At 47.0% G+C, this 25,026-nt stretch overlaps 1 protein-coding gene across 2 annotated transcripts in view; it reads left to right on the forward strand.

The window, feature by feature from the left end:
• Positions 1–25,026, forward strand: part of LOC144155505 (hemocyte protein-glutamine gamma-glutamyltransferase-like) — a 77,122-nt gene that overhangs the window by 26,780 nt on the left and 25,316 nt on the right. For both annotated transcript variants that reach the window (XM_077686998.1, XM_077686997.1), the window contains exons 3-9: positions 5,746–6,006; positions 6,400–6,518; positions 10,054–10,161; positions 13,783–13,960; positions 18,458–18,590; positions 21,137–21,240; positions 24,572–24,746. In XM_077686998.1, the coding sequence (XP_077543124.1) occupies positions 5,746–6,006; positions 6,400–6,518; positions 10,054–10,161; positions 13,783–13,960; positions 18,458–18,590; positions 21,137–21,240; positions 24,572–24,746 (1,078 nt within the window). The remainder of the gene's footprint in view (positions 1–5,745; positions 6,007–6,399; positions 6,519–10,053; positions 10,162–13,782; positions 13,961–18,457; positions 18,591–21,136; positions 21,241–24,571; positions 24,747–25,026) is intronic.

Here is a 25,026-nt window from a genome sequence, read left to right on the forward strand (position 1 = left end):
TAGCGAGCGCCGAAACCTCGAACACACGGGCGTTTTCGCTTTTCGCCTCCATCAGAAAAGCGGCCGCCACGGCCGGGAATGGAAACCGCGTTTTTTGGGCTTAGCAGCACGACGTCTTAGCCACTGAGCCACCGCGGCGGGTGAGGTAAGCGAAGATACGTGTCTATTCGAAATTCTAGAGACTGTGTTCTTTCGAATTGACAGGTGTGCCCAGCGTTGGGCACTGTACGTTTGGTTTCGCTGATTTCCACTAGCGTCTTTGGTAGTCTCTTGTACAGGTAAAGCTGCTCTTTACAGGCGAATAAAACGCCATGTTGTGTGCGCGGGCGTGTGTTTGCGCGCTTTACGTGGAAGTTTTCTTTGTTGATTGTTTTGCAGGCAGCATTCGCTCTTGATTGTCGCAGTAAGCCCGATAACGAAGGGGCCGCAGCCCCTGGTCGGCGATATTTTTCCGCCGCGTCATCTTACATGCTTGGCCAAGGATCCTAAATGGACCATGAAAACAAAGCCCTACCTTGCCTTGTTTGAAAGATCTGCCTTTGGTGACTCGTTAAGGAAGTTGTTTTTACAAGAAGTGGGTGAGAAACACCGAAAAAACTTTCAAATTTTCTGCCACCCAGCATCAGCAGTGACGTAACAAGGAAGTAATTCAAGCAAAATGGGCAATGTCTTAAGTCATTATTAGCATCTAAGCAGTACAATAAAAAGAAGAAAGGGGCACCAATAAATAACACACTCATGTCTCTTGGCGGCGGCTTTGTGTAGTCTCTAGGATGACAGTAGGGGTGGTGAAAAAGAGGCTGGTACATTTTCTGTTACACCTGGCCAATATTTTCAAATTTGACAGTAGTATTGCAGCTCATTTTCAAAAAACCACTAGTTCGAGTGAAGAAAAAAAGTACTTCAGTTTTGATGAATTTGAAGTATACAAAACTGATTTTTCACGCCTTGCTAATAATTCAGTTCTGAACCGGTTCACGAACCGGTTCAACACTCCGAACCGGTTCGCGAACCGGTTCGTGGATAGAATTAGTCGAACCGGAACTGAACCGGAACAAAATAAATTTACCTGAACCCGAACCGTAACCGAACCCGTATTTTTTTCGGTTCGACACACTGCAAATGAGGTAGAGTAAACACCCTATTAATCTCGTAAGTCACACCAAACTTTATTATATGGTTAAATCGTGGAGACAGGTGCATTAAATCACATCAACTTCAGCGCAGCCTGCCTTCATTTTTTGAGTGCACAAGCATTCGTTGAGGTTAACAATTTGGCGTCGTGACCGAAAGATGCCAAATTGACCCACGGCGCGGAGAGAACAAAAGTAAATTAACCGCATGAGTTCAAAATAAAATACTAAAACTTCGTTGTAAATGCAAAGCGAACGTCCCAGAAACTTTTGAGTGGAAGACGGGCTCGCATCCCCAACGGCTCAGTGGGTCCAGCTTACTTAGGCGAATCAACTGAATACGTTGAGGCCTTCAATTCAGAAACGTGGACTAGAGACATGTACAGGAAGCTTACACGAGCGACTTGAGCATGGTAATTATAGACACAGTACTTTGGGCGAGCAGCAATGTACGTCTTCGCTAAATGTCCACTTTACCTGGCGATGCGAACGCGGATATGTACAGGCCTTACTATAGTAGCGCCATCCCGCAGCATCCACTGAAACCTGCGACCATATGGCGCTACTTTAACAGTTTGCATGCCCGCAATTCAACGCGGATGTGTGCCTGAGTAATATTAGGCGCAACGTTAAAATTTGAACAATGAAGTAGTCAACCGGTACCCGCACGGGAAGTTGTAAAACTAGCGTTATGGCCACGTTACTTCAGGCCAGTAGTATAGGCCTAACAAAGGCGATCCGCCAATGCTGTTAGTCATAGCGACAAATAGAAAAATAAAAAGACCCAGGGGGAAAATGATGATTGTGATAATGATAGGACACGTTGGCGATTACGAAATAAGGAATGCTTAGGTGTACTCGTGATATTTTATTTTACTTGAGTAGGAGTCGTCGTGATCAAGCTCAAGCAGTACAGGTTAAAATAGTACAAGCCTATGTACCAACACCAAATACGATGATGAGGACCTAGACAGTTTCAACTGGATGTCGCATCAGCAATGCACAAGGTAACAATGCAGTTCACTATTGTGATGGGAGACTAATACCAAAGTAGGTGGGAAGAAAGTGGGAGACAGGTCCGCGGAAAACTTTGGCATAGGCAGTCGCAACAGTCGAGGAGATACACTGGTGGGATTTGCGGAGAGAGATAATCTGAACTAACCAACACATTCCTCTGCCAAAGAAAATGGACATGACAAAGTCAAAACGGTATAACAAAAAAAAACGATTGACTTCATTTTAAGTGACAATCCAAGTATTGTGCCGTAGGTGGAGGTGCTAGGCAAGATTCGGAGCAGTGAAAGTAGGATGGTTGGGTTTTGAAAAAAATAGAGCGTAATCTCAAAAGGAAAATAGGGAAACTAGCGAAAAGTATGAAATCCAACATGCCAACATGGAGTCAGGTAGAGCCAGGAGGCAGGAGTTCAAATTAATTCTTGAGAACCAATTCGTGCTTTTAACCGGTGAGAGCGAGGACAGTGTGGACATGCTAACTGGCAACCTAACAACACAACGGCAATCACCGAGTCAGCAGCAGCTGTGAGAGAAGCAGCATGCAGGAAACAAACTGGAAAACTAACTCAGATAACGAAGGAGTTAACAGAAGTAAAACGAACGACATTTGTGCGTACAGCATGGCAGGGATCGAGGAAACTCTAGAGAGAGGACGAAGCCTTAAAGCAACTAAGAAGAAATTAGCTCTTGGTAAAGACAGAATGCACGCACTCAACAGGATAATATTACGGACAATGTGGACGAGATAATAAAGTATCAGAACGATTTCACGCCAGGCTACACGTCAGCAGCGTTAGATAAAGAAAAACTACTGAGTCTACAAGCTTAGCGTGCCTGTTGCCGCTAGTAACTATGGAGGAAGTAGAAAAGTCTCTCAAAAGCATGAAACAAATTAAGGAAAAAAAGGGGTAGGAAACATTTTACTACAAGAGCTTGTTGGCATATTTTCCAATAAAGATTTTAAAGGTGTCGTTAGCCTGGAAAAACAACAACACAATTCTGATTCACAAGAAGGGAGATACCAAAGATCTTAAAAATGAGAGACCCATAAGCCTACTCTCGGTTGTACACAAGCTGTTCACCAAAGTAATCATCCTCAACAACAACAGCCTATTTCGGTCGTCCACTACAATACAAAGACCCCTTCCAGTGACATCCACCCGCTCCTGCTGCGTTGTTCGAGTCCACTGTTTGCCTCCGAATTTTGTTATTTCGTCTTCCATCGAGTTAAAGGCCAACTGCACTCAAATTTCACCTCGACCTAATTTATTTTTAATGTGTAGTAGGTGACACCAAATCAGCTGCGACACGAGTGATAGCCCCATGAAACACCTCGTTTAAGTTAAGCGTTTAAAAAGGCTCCGCCGCAGACCACGCTGCACGTACCGGCGGATCGCGTAAACAGCCATGACGCGCCTGTGACGCTCCAGCCGACGGGGGCTTCTAACTCTGGCCCGGTCGAGCTCTGCTGCGAACGCTTCACCCGTGTGCTGCCCCGTGCGCGCGTAGAGCTAGCGCGCAGGCTTGCTCCCGAGCGGCTGACCGGCCGGCCGCTCGCTAGACGGCTGCAACGTCACGTCAATGGCCGCGCTCTCCTCTATTTCGATTTAAAAATCGCCGATTTTCGCTGAACGCTTGCGGCGTCCACGCGCGTATTTCAACTGTTGTAATTTTCATCTTGCTTTCTTTTTAGGCGAACTATACGGAAATAGTGTTTTCAAGAGGTCGAAATTTTGAGTGCAGTTGGCCTTTAATGGCCTTTCCCTTCTTCTAGTCCTGTCTCTGGGTATCTGTTATGTAACCCTCATGGTCCACCTGTTATAGTTAACCGCATAAGCGATAGCTTAGACTTCCAATAACCCAGGTAACAGGACAGGTTTAGAAAAGGATACTCTACGATAGACCACATTCATGTCATCAATCAACTAATAGACACATCCACAGAGCATTATAAACCCCTCTACGTGGCACCTATAGACTATGAAAAAAGGAGTAGGAGAAAATATTACGGAAAGGCCGGGGGGTCACCCAGGTGTATAGACCAGTTTGCTACTACGCACTGGGGGAGTGGGGTTCAGGGGATAAAAGAGAGGGAAAACGAAGAGAAAAAAATAGAAACGGCAAGGCGCGCACTCTATAGTCTCGTTTTATGCACTAAAGTCGTTCATTTAAGTTCGTTCCGCTCTGGAAACGTAGAAAGGTTTTCGTTGCCTTCTACGAAGTCGATGGTAGAAACCGATGACCTAAGGTAGTCTCTACTGTAAATGGTCGATTTCCCAATCGGTTGAGCGTGGTGGCAAGCACACTTCTCTCCGACGAGTACTTGGGGCAGCGACACAGCACCTGCTCTGTTGTCCCTTCCGCCCCACACGCGTCACAGTGGGCGCTGCTGGCCATCCCGATAAGAAAGGAGTAGGATTTCGTGAAGGCCACTCCCAACCACAGTCTACAGAGAAAAAGCGTTCAAAGGAACAGGGAACAGAGGAGACCTACATAAAACTTCTAGACGTGGTATATAAGGGTTGTACGGGCAGGATAACCCTTCACAAGTGAAGCAATAAATTCCCGATCCGAAATGGAATACGACAGGGAGGTATCTCGCCAAAACTGTTTACAGCACGTCTGGAGGGGTATTTCTTGACTGGGAAAACGCAGGTTTACGGATAAACAGGAATACTTGAGCCATTTGAAGTTTTCAGATGACATTGACTCGCCAAGTGAGTCAGCAGAACACCTTCAAAAAGGGCTTGAGGAACTACAATCAGAAAATTTGGCTGAAAATAAATAAAAATAAATCTAAACTAATGCTAATTGAACATGCTAAAAGCGCCCTCTGCAGCATAGGTTACAAAACGCTGAAACACGTAGAAGAATATAGGGCCTAACAACGTTGGACAGGTTGTCTCTGCTCATTCCAACAACTAAAAAAGAAATCCGGCGCAGAACAATGGTGGGCTGGGGGGCACTCGGCCAGCACTCCCCAATAAAGAGAGCTACCGCTGTCACTAAAAACAATGGTATACAACCAATGCGTTCTTCCGGTGATTACATATGGATCGGAAACTTGGCGCCTTACTACACAATTGGAAAGCAAACTAAGGTCGGCCAAACGGGCCATGGAACGAAGGATGATAGGAGCAACGCTCAGAGACAGGAAACGAACTTCCTGGATGAGGGAACAAACTCGAGTAGAAGATATCATAGTTCAAGTTAAGAAAAAGAAATGGACTTGGGCTGGTCATGTAGTGAGACGAAGTGACAACCGGTGAACCACCAGGGCGTGCATACCGAGAGGTGTGTCTAGAAGAAGGGGAAGGCCATTGACCTGACGGAGGGACAAAATAAAGAAATTTGGAGGCAAAGAACTGGTTCGGGCAGTGCAGGGCAAGAGCGGGTGGGGATCAGTGAGAGAGGCCTTCGTTCTGCAGTATACCAAAATAGGCCGTCGACGATGTTGTTGATAAACCAAGTCAATTACTCGCCTATGAAAGGTGTCGTAAATGGTGCCAACTGCGATGTAACCATGGCCGCGCGGGAGCGGCACGACCACGTGGTGACCAAGGTGCCCCCGCAGCATGTTATCCGGTGGCCCACGCAGGTGTAAACCCGGCGTTCGAAGACGGCAGCCTAGTGCAGCTGGGCGTACCCCCTCAGGTGGGTCAGTCCTCGTCACAGCAAGCAGCCGGGGGAGCGCAGTGGACGCTACAGCTGAGTCAACAGCAGGATCAGATGCGCTTCCTCCAAATCCACATTCCGGTAACGGCTGGTGTCGGCCGCTGGGTGCTGAATGTCGCTGGCGATGGACAGCTGTTTCAAGCCACGCCGCCCATCTACATTTTGTTCAACCCGTGGCACAACGGTGAGCCTCCATTCTGGGTACAAGCTCACGGCAAAGCAAGCGCACCTTGATCATAGCAGAAAAATGCTCACGATATCCAGCAGTAAAGGCCGCACAATTTCTGAAGCGTGCGCAGTTGAACAAGAGGACTAGCTCGGATCAGAGTTGTTGAGTATCTCACCTGCTACGCTTAGATGCGTGCCCAGGCGGCCACTGGGCGTTTGTTGCGTAGCTGTCGCGCACGGGGTTGGGTGGTTTCGTCAGTCGCAACTTTCTTTTAGGTTCTCCGTTGGCTCTGTGTTATATAACCAGTACACCAAGTTTTCTAACTGACAGTCCTCGAATTATCTGAAGGCGATGTATCACAGCATGTTCCCTCGCGTAGTATAAAAGTAACAGGAATATGCTTTTCAGAGGACCCGGTATTCATGGAAAACGAACAGGAGCGACTCTTCTACGTCATGCAAGACCGGGGCATCATTTTTCACGGACAGCTGGAGATACCGGCGGGCAAGGAGTGGTACTACGGGCAGGTATAGTAGGAGTCCCTGAACAGTCTTGGTCGTATATCAATGTCGCCTTCTCCTTTATTCGTAATTGGTCAGCCCATTAGATATATGATGCAATTGCAAAGTTCTACTTAATTGCACGCCTTCGTGCGTTTGTCTAGAAACAAGCAAAAAATAAAAAAATACTGAAAACGAACTGATGAAATCACAAAGCGGTTCTTCAACCCCGCGGCCTCACGTGATTAACTCAGAAAAGAAACAATAAAAACCCGCTGTTTTTGTTAACGTGCTTAGAGCTACCAAGAAAACGCAAGGTTTGTGAAATGGGGGAGTCGCGTAAGAACTTTTCCGCATTACCAAACAATTCTCGAAATTTCTGCTGCTTTTTCTTTTTGTGCAGAGCGCTTCGCTCCAGCCTACAATTTATGACAACGGTTTCAGCGCAGCAAGCGACGCAGTTTCTGTTTGTTCAAGCGTAGGCGGTAGATACATGCGGTAAAATACGGTCACAGCATTCAGATGCGTAACTAGCTTTCGCACTCTGCTTTCTCTGTCCTCATTTAGCAGCATTAATTGTTTTTTCAAAGACCCTGAACCAACTAGCCGGCAACCAAATCTTATTACAGACATACAGCATTGGTTTTCCGTTGAAGCAATAACTATTTAGTGTCATGGTTTTTTTTTTTTTTTTGGAAACGCATTGCGGTGGCTGTTGTAAACGGATGGCCTTGATAATAAACCACGTTCTGATGAACGTAATCAGGTTATGTATCATCGTTCTTTGAGCACAGCCCTGGGGGTAAATTAGAAGGCGCGCCCGAACTTTGTCTTTCACTCGTGCACTACGCCGTTCGTTTATCGACTGTGTATGCCAGGGCCGCAACGCGCTTGAATCGGCCGTCCACGCCGGCTTCGCCGAACCAATAGCTGCAACATGCTCCTCGATGCGCCAAACTGCACGCAGGCAACAATACGACATGTAATATTTTTTGTGCACCACAACGGCTACACGAAGGAAGGAATTTACATTTTCAACTCCATTTTATAGATTGGCGCATTCAGCGTCGTCTGTAGTTTCATTGACTGAATATGCGCGTAAATCGTACACGTGGTGTGCCTTGTAAAGGTTGTATCCACTCTCCAGACCCATCGATTCTAAGGAGTCCTTCGGTTATTCATGCTTCGCAATTCGCACCGCAGAACGACGGGTAAAGCCATTCACAAGCACGCCGCGCAGACCACCTCCGGCATTCCACTGACGAGCGTTTCGCCAAGGGCGGCGCTGTTCGCTGAAGCGACGGTGGTGCGATACAGCAACCGCCCGGTCCAAAGTGTTTACGCGACCCGGAGCAGGGAAAGATTTCACTCGCGCTTTCTTGTGGCTAGGCATGCAGCGTTGCTACAGACCGGAACTAGAAGTCGTGCCAAGTATAATAAAAATTACATACCTGTTTATACTCTCACGGCTCCTTGTGAGTGCATGAGATCACGCAGGGACACATGCTTAGATCGATAAAAGCTCGGTGTTCGATTCTCTTAATCCGTTTCTGTGACGCCCCAGCGAAATACGTGTCTTAACGTCGAATCTTATTTCGGGCTCAGTTGTGCGGGTTGACCCATGTAATTCATTATTAATTGCCTGTTCGGAGGAAATCTAGGGTCTTCGTTCATCTCTAACGGGAAGCCGAAGAAGAAGCACCATGCGCCATTCCCGGACGCCTCACCCTACACTCTAGCAAGTGCTCGTAGGGCGCATTCACCACACTGCTCCAGAATGACCAGTTGAAGTGGCCAAGTGGGCAAATCAGGCGAGTGACGAAGCTCAAAACATGATTCGATTAAAAAAAAGCGCGTGCGCCGGGAGAACACGTAAGGCGTGAATGGCGTTTTGCATTGCGCAATGTCTTTGCGAATATGCCCTTTTCAAGTTTCACTCAAATTGGGTGTTCGGCCACGTAATTCGTCGAATTTTCACCCTGGGAAACATCGGTGAGTCATTCTGGAGCATTGTGGTGAAGACGGAGTGTTTATACGTCCCCGCGTGGCAGGTGTATTGGGTGTATGCATTCGCGTGGCAGGTGTATTGGGTGTATGCATGAAGCCGCTAAATCAAGAGTGCGTACTATAGGGAAACGAATATGCAGGTGTTTCGAGCCTACCACAGTCTTACATACCCACAGAGCCGTATTGGACAAGGCTTTATAAAACGCCTAATGAAGTCGCCCATTTCAGACAGTCAACACGTTCAATCGATCGATTAATCACTCGTCGAATTGTAAGGGCACGTGCCATCCAAGTATGCCCGTGTTTCAAGCCGTCCTCATCCGCCGGCGGCAGCCAAGAAAAAGCTTGCTAGGCAACGCTGTTCCGTCAGAGTGGGAAAGCTCTCAATCAAGGCCACAGGGGGAAAGAATGCTGAGTGAGCACAAAAACGCGCTGCTAGGCGACACCAAGGATAGTCGGTGCGTGGCGCTGCAGGAGGGAGTGTCCGAAGCGCGTCGTCTGCTTCTGCGCATATCCACACACCGCTCCCCCTCTTCCCAGCGCGGGAGCGCTAATCACCTTAGTGAAACTACTTTCAATTTTGCGCGTGAGCGTACATGCCCTAATTCGAAAGATTCGCGAGGGACACAGCGCAAAGAACGAGATCAGCGGCGAAGTTGTCACGGCGCGATAATTCATGTATTTGCGCTGTTTTAGAGTAGCGAAACGAAAAGAGAAACGATTAGACAAATAATAAGAGACTAACTAGATGAATAGTGACGGCAGAGATATAAGAAAAAGCACACTCATGCGATTATACGGGTTTACTTCGTAAGATAACCCTCCAGTTTTGCCCTGTCTCTCCAACAGCTGTTTGAATTTCAACACCCCAAGTTTGTCGCCATCTGTTGGGAGTAGAGAGAAAAAAGAACATTTATACAAATTAATTACCAATTTCGACTAATACGTCAAACATATTTCTTAAGCTCTGCGCTGCTGCATGTACCTGATCGTTTTATTGGCGCTATATCAGCATATAAAATTTTATTTTCGCCAGTTTGATTTTGACCATTATTTTCACCATTTTCACACGCTGTGCGTGCACAGCGTGTACAGATTAAACATGCTAAAAATCACCATGTTTAGCTTTGAGAGCACGCCACGGCATCGTATCATTCTAACCGACGCGGCAAATCGGCGGGGAGCATCGTGCGAACTACACGGCCCCTCGAATGCATTCTTCTCGCTAACAAATGCGCTTAAATATGCGGCAAAATCTCCGATCATGGTCTACGAATTATAGACATTCATCTGGTGAGGAAATTAGACGATGCAGAGCATCGTCTAATTCAGAGCATCGATGCTTGAGCCGAAATCTTGTAGCAATACGGCCTTTAAAAAACCCTACTTGCATACCACGTACGTTCCGGGAATTATCAACAAAAATGATGTTTATCAGTTCTAATATCCCTCAACAGCAGTAAATGTTCACTGCTCCCTCATTTCAAGGAATTCACTACTCATTAGCCTAACAAACCTGCGGCCTTCTGTGCATGTGCTGTTTCTTACCTTTCAGTTTGAAAAGGCTACGCTACCGACAACCGAATTCCTATTTAAGATCTCCGAAATGCCGCCCCTGCAAAGAGGAGACCCAATCGCTGTGTCTCGAATGTTGGCTTCTGCGGTGAGTTCGTTTACATCCCACAGCTCGCATGCCCTGCAGCTACTCTTCAACTTGTCACTGAAAGCTATTTTTAACATTTGTAACGGTGAAAATATTGTCCTGTCTTTGTAGCACAATTGTATTTGATAGACTGTCTAAAAAACCAAACAACAAAAAGCAAATAAGAGATTAAAAATCTACAGAAAGTATACATTATTCGTTGACGACGACTACAGTGACCGCAGTGCTTCCAGAAAGAAAGTTTTGAATTTTTTTCACAGATTTTATATTGCCGTATAAAAAAGCAGGTGCAAAGAAAGAAAATTAGGAGGTGAAAATGAAGGCATCAAGTAAGGCAAGGAGGAGGAGAGGACAATAAATTGTAGTAACGAACGCGACGAATGTAAGCGGTAGGAAGGCTGGTCTGTAGGAGAGCTTGCAGTCTGGTTGTGTGCAGCAACTGCAAGGGAGTATTTTAATAGCTCCCCCCCCCCCCCCCCTGTCGTGCACCCAGCGGTTGTGGTCATCTGGTTTATTAGACCGGCCTTGCTTAGCGCCCTGGCTCGAGTGGCACAACGACCGTAGGTGTTTAGCATCCACCTCAGCCATCAGATACGTAACATTCGTAGAGGTTCCTAGATGCTGCGGCCAGGTTCCCGAATCACGAATACTGCGGGTGAGGGCAGCTTATCCAAGCCTCCGCAGAGAGACTTCCTACACCCAAGACCTGTCTCGAGTGTACGCAGGATAATTGGGGAACGTGTGCCCCGTCAGGAGACAGATTTTCGGCTAAGAGAATTTCGCGGGGATGAGAATGAAATGAACTGGGCAAGGATTCGCATAAAGGGGGCTAGTGGAAAATGTGGTCGGCTGATGGATTCAAGAGGTTCGACATCTTAGGAATGTGCACTGAATCTTTATGGATGACGACGTTTACAAGGAAGGACAAAGAGGATGAAGCGTTTCCTGTTGAAAGCACGCAAACCTAGGACACTGTGCGAACTAACCGAAGCTTTAGCATTGCCAAAAGATTCGAATCATTCCCCTGTACCTATAGTACTCGTACCCTGGGCTTCGCCGACTTGTGGACAGCAGCTAGGGATGTTGATTGGGTCTGTTCGTACGGCATCTTAAGTTCACGGGCTTACTTTTACTTTTACAAGAGAGAATATTCACAATTCACAACCCCCCTCCCCCCGTTTTGTATGACGCGCCCTCGTCTGAGCGCTTTTCTATGTGAAACTCGTCAGAGAAAGAAAGAGGGCACCGACGAGGTAATGAAAAAGCAAAACGTAAAAGACGTTTCGGCTCCCGCACGGGAGCCTTGTTCACAACGTCTTTTAAGTTTTTCTTTTTCATTACTTCGTCGGTGCCCTCTTTCTCTCTCAAATGTACCCTCCCGACCAGTCGAGGGTCCGTCAATCCCTTGACTTCATGAAACTCGTCAGTTGTAAAATTAAGCGAGTAAGTCGATGGACGATTTACGGTGACTGTGAAACTGCTGGAAGACTCTCAGCGCGTTCACAGCTTTCTTTCTTCAGCTGCTGTACGGGCCGAGTGAATATATATATATATATATATATATATATATATATATATATATATATATATATATATATATATATATATATATATATATATATATATATATATATATATATATATATATAGAGAGAGAGAGAGAGAGAGAGAGAGAGAGAGAGAGAGAGAGAGAGATAAGGGTTCGCAGCAGGAAAACCTCAAAACCTCGGAAACCAAATGGGAGAATGCGGTAGGTCATAGAAACAGATGAAGAATTTTTGAGACAGAAAGAAAGTGGGGGCAAAATGCCCGCTTCTGTCTCAAAAAATTTTTCATCTGTTTTTATGACCTACCGCATTCTCCCATTTCCTTTCCGAGGTTTTCTTGACTGCAAACCCTTATTTCTGTCTTAATTCAACGAGCCCCTCATTTTTTTCCTATTCTGATTATATATATAACATATATATATATATATATATATATATATATATATATATATATATATATATATATATATATATATATATATATATATATATATATATATATATATATATATATATATATATAACAGTGCAGGGCTTGGCAGCTGAATAGTATATTAAATTAGAGTCACCACGAAAATATAACAATATTACAATTTTTAATACGACGTTTCGGCTGGGAACCAGCCTTTTTCAAGTGAAGTACATAGGTCGAATACAGGGTATATGTAGGCTCGCAAGGAGCGCTGTGAGCACGTGGACACATTATTTAAAAAGTGTACAAGAAGGAAGTACAGCAAGAAACAAGTGGAAAGAAACGTACTACACGACTGGGCGCGCAGGTAATCCATCTCAATAATATACAACGCGGTGAAAAGCAAAAGCGAGGCACTTAGGAAGCGTGTTTCTCTCAGCCACCGCCCACCCACGCACAGCAATATTAAGAAAAGTAAACAAATAAGGAAGGGGTACTGGGCATCTTACTCCAAAGGAGCGGAAACAACCTGCCGCATAAGGCGGAAGCGTGGGAGCGCAATAACTCTGGAGCAACGCTTTCACGGTTTTGCTATTCAGCATGCTTGCATCACATGTATCTTGCGTTGTGACGTGGATTGAGAAAACACGGAATATTTTTCCAACATAACTAAAGAAGTGCGCAAGGAGCGGATTGTAGTAGCCTGTTGTTGCAGAACACTTGGATACCCCGATATGGCAACACTGGTCCTATCTTGTGAACCACATTAGCAATCTAGTTATTTTAGAAGGAGACTCCTCTGCGCCGATAACAAATGTACCAGTTTTATCGCAAACTCCCAACAAGTAATTGAGATTTAAAGAAAACATACGTAGCCGCGTCGACGACATCCCGGCCAATTTCCGGCTATCTTAATATGACGTCACGGAACATTGTTTGTGTGATTGGCGGCCGGCGAGCTCAGCTACCGCCAAGAAGCATGACTAAGCAATTGTATTGAGATCTCTAGTTCCGTTTGACCGTATCGCCTAATGCTAACATGTAGTCAGCAAACTGATAAAAATGTTTTTAGTTCTGGTCCATATATGTCACTCCTGCCCATCTTACGTCACTTTGGCGCGAAATTTTAACGTTTTCAATATTTCTTCCGGGTTTTTTGTTGTTGTTGTTGTTGTTGTTGTTGTTGTTGTTGTTGTTGTTGTTGTTGTTAAAAAGTATTTCATGGTTGGAATGAAGCTGAATAAGTTACCAAAGGCTAGATCTTTCGCAATGAACAAACTTTTGCTTTGTCTTCACTGCCCATTTAAGATCGAGTATCGATGCAGGAGAAATTAGTTTTTTTTCTTTTCCCGTGCCCTTCTCATTGTATATCGCCGTTTGCTGCTTTCTTGTCATCGCAGTGGGGCATGTAGCCGGACACATACCAGCAGACCTCCTTGGTTTCTTTAGTATGATAACTGAGTGATTTCTTTCAAGACAGACGGAATAATTGCTGTGCAGTGCGTCACTATAGCTCCGAACTACGTTCCGCGCATAAGCTAGCTGCTATTCTGAAATCTCCCGCTCGGTTGTACCTTCTTACAATGTGTGAGTCGCAGTTCCGTGGTTGAACGGGGCAGCGCAGTGTTCCGTCATTTGCACTATCATGCTAACCAAGCGCAGGTCAACTCCAAGGACAACAATGGCTTGGTCATGGGTAGGTGGGAACCCCCCTACACCGGTGGCGTTCACCCGTTCGCCTGGAGCTCATCTTCCGCTATACTCAACCAGTACATGGAGATGGGCGGAAACGCGGTCATGTACGGCCAGTGTTTCGTCTTCGCTGCGGTTCTGAACACGTGTAAGAGAACCGTCTTTAATAAGTGTGAGAATTCTTCATAAAGGTCGCTGAAACACAGGCGAAGAAAACAAAAATAGTAGCCTTTTCAATGCCCGTAGTCAAAAAGGGAAGCTGAGTCACGTTCTCGCACTGCGGGATAATTACCGGGATGCTATCGTAGTCGCGGCCAAGGTGTGGGGAAATACTAAACTGCGATTGCGATAGTTCTCAAATCGCTACGTAACCCAATACTAATAAGACTGTAGCGCCAACGGTAAAGACGCCGCAGAACAAGCAAGTAGTAGTAGTAGTAGTAGTAGTAGTAGTAGTAGTAGTAGTAGTAGTAGTAGTAGTAGTAGTAGTAGTAGTAGTAGTAGTAGTAGTAGTAGTAGTAGTAGTAGTAGTCGTAATAGTAGTAGTGGTGGTGGTGGTGGTTGGTGGCGGTGGTAGTAGTAGTAGTAGTAGTAGTAGTAGTAGTAGTATGTATTATTGGATGAGGCGGACTTAGCCTTGCATAACTGCCGCCAATCGCTCCGCCTAATCGTCCCCAATACGATATCAGAGACACGCAAAGTCACACCTCACTTAGTCCTATTATAACACACACAATGTCACCACACCTCACTTAGTCCTGTGGACTGCAAGAATCCCAGCAGGGAACGAGACACCTCTCTTCGCACAATCCAGTAGTCCCTAGGAAAAATAATATCCTCCGATATAGCATGGCGATCCCTGGCTTTTGGCGATCACGGAAAAACTTCGTCCGCTCAAGGTTGGTTTTGGAGCAGTTCATAATCTAGTAATCAATGTCACCAGTCACACTGCACAAGAGACACAGAGGGGATGAAACAATGTTGATTTTATGTAGCCAAAGCTGGAGTACGGGCTGAGTCTCTTCTTATTAATCGGTGGAGCAGAAGGCCTTTCGTCACGACTGGTTGATGCACTGGTCTCCACACCTGCCCTAAAGTGCTCGCGAACGGTCTGTTTCTGTACTCTGACTGGCTGTGGATGTCCGCTGAGCAATGTAGCTAGCACTAGTCTTTTACCCCGTTAGTCACAATTAGATCCACTCGGCACACACAAGCACTACTTCAATGCTCCACTTCGCATGGCTGGAAAAATTAGGTGCCGCGCGCTGTCCACTAATTAAAACTATCCTCGGGGAGTTTAATTTCTGCTTAGGTGCTTTGACTGCGAAAGCATTATGACTTTTGCTGCCAATACTTGAAAATGACTTTTTGACTGTTAGATCGGCCGTCTGTTATGCCGGTTTCATAGAGCTATACATAACACCAATTCGTAGCTTCTCAGTACGTAACTTCGATTGGAGTTCTGTCAGCGGCGGAATTCTCAGTTTTTTTCCATTTCATGTCCATTTCAAAGTGTCCATTTCGAGCGAGCCCTGATTGGCTGAAAGCAGACGACCGGATGTGATGAGCATTAGCAAGACGGGGCGTCGGTTTTTTTCGCATATTACTGTTCAGAGGCCTCGGAAGTGCAACTATACGGGACGATTGAAACGGACGCGAAATGGACATTTTCGAAATAAACAACTCAGAATCCCGCCCTATAGTAGCAGTGAAGAGGAAGAAAGAAGAGTGAATAAAGAGATGAAAACACCACGAAGCAGTCTGTGAACCACAAAAGGCGCAGGCTTGTGTTCCTGCCGCAGTTTTAAAACCACAGCCGTCTTTCTGGAGAGCGAGCCTGGAAGCGCGCACCGGGAAAGAAAAAGAGCAGCGCCGTATGTGGGTGCTGAGAAAGGGGGACTGGCCGCAGAACGTTCCGAACGCGCCTTGTATACGCCGCCGCGTGGGCTCAGAAGAGCTTCATTCACCATCGCCATGGGGGACGACGCACCGGGCCCAGTTGCGGGCGGGGAACACGGAGAAGGTACGCCACGGCGGAAGAGGCTAGAGCAGCTGGAAATGCCGCTCGTAGTAACCGCCATCGGGAGGACGTGGATGAAGCTGTGGCAGTGGTCCAACTGAAGCAACATGATTTCAACAGAGAGTTCAACTGTGGATCAACAGAAGGTCCAACTAGACCTTCGCCTTCACATTCTTAGAAAGTTCTACGCCTTCCTCGTATATGCTTTAGTTAGATGACGGCGCGCGGAGCCGCCATGGAGCCACGAGTGGTGCGCACTCAATCGTTTGGCGTTCCTTCCACGGTTTGTTTAGGTCAGACGACAGAGCGCGGTAGCTTACATACATACATACATACATACATACATACATACATACATACATACATACATACATACATACATACATGCATGCATGCATGCATGCATGCATGCATACATACATACATACATACATACATACATACATACATACATACATACATACATACATACATACATACATACATACATACATACATACATACATACATACATACATACATACATACATACAGTAATCTATCATTATAACGCAATCGCTTTTCTCGAAATATCGCTTTATTCGAAATATCGTCTGGTCCCAACCCAAACGCATGCATTTTAGGCCGCATTACTCGAAGCGCACGAAGAGCTGGACCCGCTTACAGCGAAGTGGCGAGCGGAGGCGTCACCGAGTGGCGGCGACCCAGCGGTGAGTGAGGCGGTCAATATAACGGGTTAACAAGCTGGTGTTTCCCCGGCGATTTTCTCGGGCCAGTCATGCTCGATTTCCGCCATCCGACTTAAGACAAACGGTCCAAACGTGTGGTAGGGTGATTGAATTTGGTTAATAGACATTCGTCGATGGCGTGGACGCGATGGTGCGCGAAAACTGACACTCGAAGAGTAGAATTAGAAGTGTTGTCGAAAGCGGGGCACCGAAAAACTCGTTTTGCAAACTTCACGGCTGCACACCTCGAGGAAAAATGCCCAGAGATCATGCAAAGCGCCCAGTGCAAAACCGGTTAGTTTTCATAATTCCCCTGTGTACCCACAGAGCGGTTAATTATTTCCTGAGCTCAACAAACACTACCTCAGATTCGAGCCGTGGAATTTGCGGCGCTTTGCAGCGCGAAACTCTCGTAGCATTGCGTGACGCCCCCACTTCTCACCTATAAAAGTGGCCAGTGCCATCTCCTCCTCATTCGCTCTGCAGTCTGCGAGGTGTTCGGACGCCAGTCACTGCTTGGTCAAATTGGAGAGGAGTTGCTCGCGCCTGGCAACAACATGAAACAGCCGAAGCTCGCTGCCTTTTTTGCTCCTGAATAAAGTTCGGCGTCACTGAATACATTGTATTTTGATTCATCGCAGTTGTGGCGCAATTAAAGCGCAAGTACTTTAATTTTCTCGAGTGGTCGCTTATATCAAAATACCGCTTATAACGAAATTTTTCGCCGTCCCGACTTCGTTATAGCGAGGGATTACTGTACATACATACATACATACATACATACATACATACATACATACATACATACATACATACACACACACATACATACATACATACATACATACATACATACATACATACATACATACATACATACATACATACATACATACATACATACATACATATGTGTGCTATACATAAGCAGTTTCTAGCGGCACCCGTTCCTCCATTCAATGACACCACTAACTCGGTTACAACTCAAGAACGGCACCACCTCATGTAGTGTATCACTCCGCCAAAGCGCCGGACCCGTGACGTCAGTGCGCGCGCGTTTTGAAAGGGCTTTGCTATGAATGCGTGATATCGTCTGCCTTGTCTCACGCGGTTTGTTTGTCGTCACTGGAGTCGTTTATAAGCATATTAAGTCCAAAAAATCACGGGAACGGCTCACGCCATCTTCAAAATATTCCCAGTAATGCCCTACTTGCGCCGCGCGGGGAAACATCCGGCTACGGTGATAAGGCACAGCGGCAACTTCCGGTGCCGTTCTTAAGTTGTCACCGAGTATAGACCGCTTCAACTAACAAACTGTTTGGATTAGGTTGCGTTTAGTGTGTGAGCTCAATGTTTGGAATAGGTTGCGTTTAATGTGTGAGCTCATCTGCAGTGAGATGCTCACCTGATGTTATTTCGAGGTCCGCTTAATTGCTGTGCTGTAAGCAACACGGCATAGCAAATAGCCTGCTGCTAAAACGCCATGACTGCCGGGGCACCCAGTCTTTCACTTTTAAAGTGATCCTGCCGATGCGTCGTACTCGCTGTCCATACAGGGCAGAGGAGCGCCAATTTGACAATAAATTACGCTACTTCAGTGGTAAAAGTGAGAGGAGCTCTGACCGTCGGAGACAGGGAACCTGTTTAGTGTCTGCCCTGGAAACCCGTCTAGTTTGTCGAAGAAGCAAGGCTCCTTTTGTTTTGTTTTTTCGTGTACTGTGCGTAGGTATTATATTTCCTGTTCGTCGTAAAGTTGTACAATTTCTCCTTAGCATGGTATGTTCATTGTCTAGCCAGCGTGCGGTAGCCTTTCGGGGTTTAATAATGCTCGTCTTGGTGTTTCTTTCTTCTCCTGAGGAGCCGCGCGTTTCCCGCGCGTTTCCCGCGCGTTTCCCAGTGCTCCGCGGCATTGGGATACCGAGCCGGGTCGTGACGAACTTCCCGTCGGTGCACACGAGCAATGGAGCCCAGGAGCTCAACATACTCTTCGTGAACGAGGGCAGGCAGCCGCAACTCGACGGTGCAATCTGGTGAGCCCCCTAAAAACTGCACGTTTGTTCATTTCCACAGCCCTCTTGGAATGACGTCAAAAAATATAAAGCTTGAGCCTTTCACAACACAGTGCACGCACAGACGTAAACGCCGCTTCAGAAATCCCCGTTAACAAAACACAAACTCCAAAACGTACTGTTTAGCGCTCCAGAAGAGGCTGTCACACCGGAAAAGAAAGCGCTCTTGCCGGACGCGCACGCCTCCGCGGGAATAACTATTCACATGTTCCGAAAAACACTTAGCCCCTGCCCCATGAATGCTTGAGGAGGAGGCCGTGCAGAGAGCTATAGACAGAGCACGTTCTGCGAAACTCGGGTGAAGCGATTGAAGCACGTAAGGAAGGCGGCGACCCGGGGAAAAATTGGGCCCCTACGCCCGGAATTCTGCAGCCCATTCACAGCTGCGATCTTTGCTGGCGTCCTCAGAAAGACTCATTCGGAGCCTTCTGTAGCGGCGTGTTTTATAGCCCAGGTAAATTTCAATGGGCGCGCAGTTTCGCGAACCCCCCCTTCGGGGTGATTACAATGGCCAAGGGTTATGGGATGCCGTCTGTTTGGTGCGAGTCACGTTCTAAAAGCGGCAGTTTTCTCTTTTTTTTTCCGGAGGTTGCTAGCGGCATGATAAAAAGGAGACGCAAAGAAAGGTGTCTTTCATTCTTTTATAGCTTCTCTGGTCTGAGGTCAGTGGCTGGATTTCAGAGAAAGCCGGGAGGCCCACACTTTTGGTCTCTGATCCTATAACGGCACAAGCAAGGGCATTCTCTAGTCACTCCCCGGATCGAAAGAGTGACGAATAGACGACTGTAGGCAAAGAAAAGCTTGTTGCATAGATCCATGTCGCCGACAGCAATGAGGGTGGCATGCATGTGGGCGGCGTCCTGTTTCCTCACCGTGTTCTTCCAGTTCAAGCCCCATCATGAAACAAAATTGTCGAGCTCGAAGCCTACTGTTCACAGAATGTATACAGCACTCCTGCATCACGTCATCCTAAGCGCACGAAAAAGTTCGGGCATCAAAGTCCATACTTTGAAGTGATCTGTTCCCCTGCATCACGTCATCCTAAGCGCACGAAAAAGTTCGGGCATCAAAGTCCATACTTTGAAGTGATCTGTTCCCTGTTGGTCGTAACACTGAGGTTAAATTTTTATGAAACTGTGAAAAACAGAACGCATTACTTGGCATGCCATTGTCGCAATAATTACGCAACAAAATGTGTGCTTCAAAAGCTTGCTGCGTTATAAGAAAGAAATGTTTGTTTATTTGTTTATGCACCACGAAACTATTACTAAAAATTTCCACGCCGATAATTACTTTACAACGAGATTCGGGTGTGATAAAATATTGATATTGGAGGCGACCAGAAACTTGTCCTTCCGGGAGTCGATTTCATAATCTGCAAGTCAGAGTTACATGACCTCCCATTATTTCAATTCGCCCGAATGAAGCAATTCAGCATTAAAATTTATGGTTGTTGGCCCACCAAATTTTATACAAGATAGGCGTAGACAAGAAAAGTGAACGAGGAGACCTTCGTCCTCTTCTTCTCTCATCTATGCAGGGGTGGGCGACCTTTTGAGGCGGAGTGACGAGTTGAATGGCGCCGACTCATTGGGGGCCGGATGACACATCATTGGAAGGTGGGGGGGGGGGGGGGGGGTGCTTTGCAGTCAAGAAGAAAAAAATTCGTGAGATTGACAATAATGTACAGTACTGAAAGAAGGGGGGCAATGCCAACTGGTACCGATCTTTTTTTGCTCCTGTCTAACCCCATTTGAGGTTAAAATTGCCATGTCAACCTTCAGAAATATGAAGTGACAAGGGGAGGGGGACCGGGAGAAAGGGTGTTCTGGTGTCATGCCGGGGTCCGCATAATACTGCCTCGCGGGCCGCAGGTTTCCGACCCCTGATCTAGGGCTTCGTGCCCCCCTTCTCAGCAAGGTGCGAAGAGAGCACTGAAGGGCATAGCTATACAGTCGTGTTCTCTCACCCGCTCTAAATAGGAATGCAATACGAAACTGGACCAACAGTCAACGCTACTCCATCCCTGACAGCATCGCCCTTCTACCTCTCCGCGACAGAACTGCCATCGCCATTGCATTTAGGGGCACTCTTTGAGCGCAAAAGAGCGCAGCACTGCCTTTATTATTATGCTGCAAACTACACCAAAATAGCTCGACAAGTGTCCCATAGATGCCTTTCGCATGCATCAAGGCCGCATATTGCTTTCCTCAACAAAGGAATCTTCGATGGGCGTGCTGCGAGCAGCGGCGGGACTCCGTATATAGCTTCGCAAGACGAGGGCAATCATTCCACGCCCTGTGAGACGAAGAGGCACCGCGGGGACTATAGATGCCCACAGTGGAGACCGCCCGCATGCGCTACGGGCGCGAGCAGGTCCACTGCAATGAAGGGCCAGCGCAACTACTTCTCGCGTCAGCTCGTTCAGTAAGCATAAAGTAGCGAGTCGGGCAAACATACGCATAGCGTGTTCGATTTCTTGCTCTCGTTGGCCTTCTTTTGCGCAGGAACTTCCACGTGTGGAACGAAGGGTGGATGCAGAGGCGGGATCTCCCGAACGGCTATGGCGGTTGGCAGGTGCTCGACGGAACCCCTCAAAGCATGAGCAGCGGTACGAATCCGTTCATTTCTGTGCGACCACAAAGAACGGCATTCAGCGGACTGCTGGCCGAAACTAGTGCAAAGTATATGCAAGAAAAGTAGAGCCTTCTTGCCCACCCCGAAGGCCCGTTTGCCCTATTCTACACAGCCAAAATGCTGATAGGAAGAGCTGCGAACGCAACATACTTTCGCCATCGGACGTTACGCACCAAAAGAAATTAGCATACATATAAGAAATAGTGTTCTATATTACAACACGTCCGAACAACTTTCTAGCTCTCAGCAGTCATTATTTAACAGGGGGGTAACGCTTGCTATATCTTTCCCCGCCCTACACATTGGCAAAGAATGCGAGTTCTTTGTGTTCGTAGTGGTGTCGGCTAAAAAAGATGTTTTCAGTAGGCCCAAACGCAAACACTCAAGCTACTCCCTAAGCACGCGTGTGGGCTCCCCCTCTTAGATTTGCTTCGTAGGTCGGCACACAAAAGGCAGGAGCCTCCGTTTAAGGCAGGAGACCCCCGTTTAAGGCAGGAGACCCCCGTTTAAGACCCCCGCTTAAGGCAGGAGCCTCAACTGCCCCATTGTGAGAAGAAGTGATGTTGTTGCCTGGCGGAGAAAATGGCCGCTGCTGTAAAGAGCAACGAGCATCCCTCAAAAAATCGTAACTTGTGCTGGTGTGCGCGTCTGTAGCCCCGTTTACATTGACCCGACGAGGGCGCGTTGAGTCGAAATAAACAGGTTTTTTGGACTCGACACCCCCATGTATAAGCGGACGGGGTGGGTCAGAGAGCCGTCGCGGCGAGTCCAGTCAGCTCGGAGGCAGGGGGGTGGGTTAGCTCGCTCGTCGGGCTGAGTCGGCGGGCCGCGGGGAGCAGAATACCGTATTTGCGCGGTTCTAACGCGCCCCCAATCGTAACGCGCGGGTAACTTCGCGCAGGAAAATGCGAAAAAAAAGTGACACTGGCGGTACTGCGCAGATGGAAAAGACATGACACCACGTACCTGGAAGAGGGAGATTTTATTTGGCATGCAGCTCTGGAAGCCAAAAATGAATTGTGCTTCACAAGGTTGCTTATCCAGCTGCTGCTGGAAATAAAGTTATAGCGGGGAACACTGAAGTTGCTTGCTATTTCAAGTGCCTTGATCTTCATAATTCTAAGCGTTAGGGGCTAAGCAGAAGCACAAAAAAATGTGCAACAGCTGACCAGGGTATGCGGCATGCCATTGAGGAATCAGCGCGCCGAAATTCACTCACGTGGTGTTGACGGATTGTTTTTATTGTATTGAGTTGGATTTTGCGGGTACTTCGGGTCCGTTGCGCATGGCAATGCTGCTGGTCGCTTTAAAGCCTATTTCGGTTTTGAGCCCGATTGTAACGCGCACACAAATATTAAGCTACCTTTTAGCAAAAGAGGGTGCGCGTTAAAATAGTGGAAATACGGTAGCCCCTTTTCCGTGAACCCCGCCGCTCCCCTCACCTCGATTCTTTGGACGGGGTTCATATAAACTCGGACGCGTCGAGGTAAGCTGAACCCGCCACTCAACTCACCCCGCCCCCGTCGCGTCCATGTACACGGGGCTATGCACATGTGTAATTAACTTCTACGAAGTAAATCAGTTAGTTTGAGAAGAAAATTGGGTAGAGAGGAGTTCATAGGGAATTGGACCCGGGCTTCCAAAGCGGGAGCCCAGCGCGTTGCCAGTGGTGTAGCAAGAGTCAACCGCGCACGTGCTGTGACGTCATACCGTGTGACATGTGAGTGAGGGAACGTGAGTAGAACAGGGACACCCTACCCACGGAGAACTCTATTTCTAGGGAGACTGTGGCGTGAAGTGCCGCCAGTCCGGGCCTGTCAAAATAATTCGCCCCAAAAGACAAAGAAAAATAAAGCGCAGAAAGAAACCCAAACACGTTGTAGCAGTAAATAAGGCTTTGATAAGTATCGGTGATAACAATCGCCAGAGGGATCCATAATGCTTTCCCTTTAAAGCCCGGAAGCAGTCTTCTTCAGTGTCCCAATTAATTTTTTTCTGCTCATTTTTCCAGCTTTGGCGAATAAAAACGCAACAATAGTACTGGATACAGTATCATTGCTGATAACAATAATGCAGGATTGAGAATGCACTCATCAAATAATTCTCAGCATAAACTTACACTACAACATCCGTTTACGTTTATTTTTATGTTAACCTAAACGTTCACGTTATGCGTACTCGGGTTCCTGTGCTTTCGGCGGGATTTGGGAACCTGCTCGATACGATTAAACTGAACTGCGTTGTTAAGATGTAGAGGGGCAAGAGTTCAAGAAGAGTCAAAATCTTCCTTTACATTTCAAAAATGAAGTTACATTTAAGCATGTACTCGTAACTACTGGCCCCGTTTATAGCTTCTGGGTTGTCTGGCACATTTTTGTTGCAACCTTTTGTTACAACCGCGTTTTTATTTTTTTTTTTTACGAAGGCTCACATTTGCACTGTTCACTTGGACCTCATCGGGAGCTGTATCTCGATTTTCGTCACGGGAGCGAGTACTTCTCTTTGAAGAGCGATGTTATAGTAGCGAAATTCGCTGGTTAAAAGAAAAAAGAACCACTCACGGCTAGTCCAAAGCAGGTCATAGGCGCATAGCGATGCCTTTGTTGTATCATCGGGGCTCACGTGGGCTCATGGTAAAAGTTCTCCGAAGGCTACCGTGGGTCAATGACGCGCATAACACTCCATGAGTATTATATTTGTAAATTCCAATGCGCGGAGCTGGCAACAGACGATACCTCAAATATATATCGGTACTTAACTCCGCCGTACGTATACTTGGCCAGCTCTGAGGCAAGCACGTTTACACTTGGGCGCTTGTACGTCAGTGACAGCCCGCTTAAAACGTTGCTCAAAGCGCTTGCAAGGGTAACGGGATGAAGTCATATCGCAGACTTTACACCTATGTTCCCGCGCCATTTCAATGAAACTGTGGAATTTTGAATTTGAACTGAATTTTATTGACCAAGCGTGAACATGAAAAGTGAATGGGTACAGACGCACTAGGAGGTCCCAAGGTAAGAACCGCAGGCGGGACCTCGTATGATGATTGTAAAATTAAAAAAATGAATAAACATCAATAAACTTGAAGTATGAGTGAACGGTTGGTTTGTTTTGAGGTAATGCCGGCCGAAATGAATCAAGGGCAGGTAAGGACACTTCAGGGTGGAACCAACGCTTTTCCTCCCCTGTCCTTGCTATCTTCGCTCAAGAGTTCACGTGTATCAAACGCGCGAGCTCTCTCTCTCTGTGCCCTGGATGCCTCTCGCCAGCAGCTGGCGTGCAATGCTGGCTTGCTCTCCCTGCAGAATCCCAGCTGTTCGAGGTTGGCCCTTTCCCTGTGCGCGCTGTCCTCGATGACAGGATCGAGCTTCCCTACGACGGAAACGGCGCCCGCGCCGCCGTCAAAGCTACGTACCGCTACTTCATGGCGGACCCAAGCGACCCGACGGGGTGGCACCTCGCTAAAGTCGAAGAAAACCAGTGAGCGAAGTTGTTTATTCTGTCTGTGCTGCGCTAGGGTATGATCCAGCAGCGATCTGATATGGTTTGGGCCAATTCGAACGCTACTTAGCCCATGCAGGGCCGGATCATAAAGTGGCCCTCGAGCAGAGACGCAGACCTGGCAAACAATCGGTGGCAACCCCTAAACGATGCATATTGGGCTGAGAGAAACATTACAATACTCACCATGCTCATCCAAGTAGTTAACCGCTTCTCGCTTGGCCAACTGTCTTTATCCCAACAATGAATGTGTGGGGTG

Source organism: Haemaphysalis longicornis, unplaced genomic scaffold (assembly GCF_048455015.1).
Source record: "Haemaphysalis longicornis isolate Haplotype H1 unplaced genomic scaffold, Haemaphysalis longicornis Haplotype H1 scaffold_1, whole genome shotgun sequence".
Lineage (NCBI taxonomy): Eukaryota > Metazoa > Arthropoda > Arachnida > Ixodida > Ixodidae > Haemaphysalis > Haemaphysalis longicornis.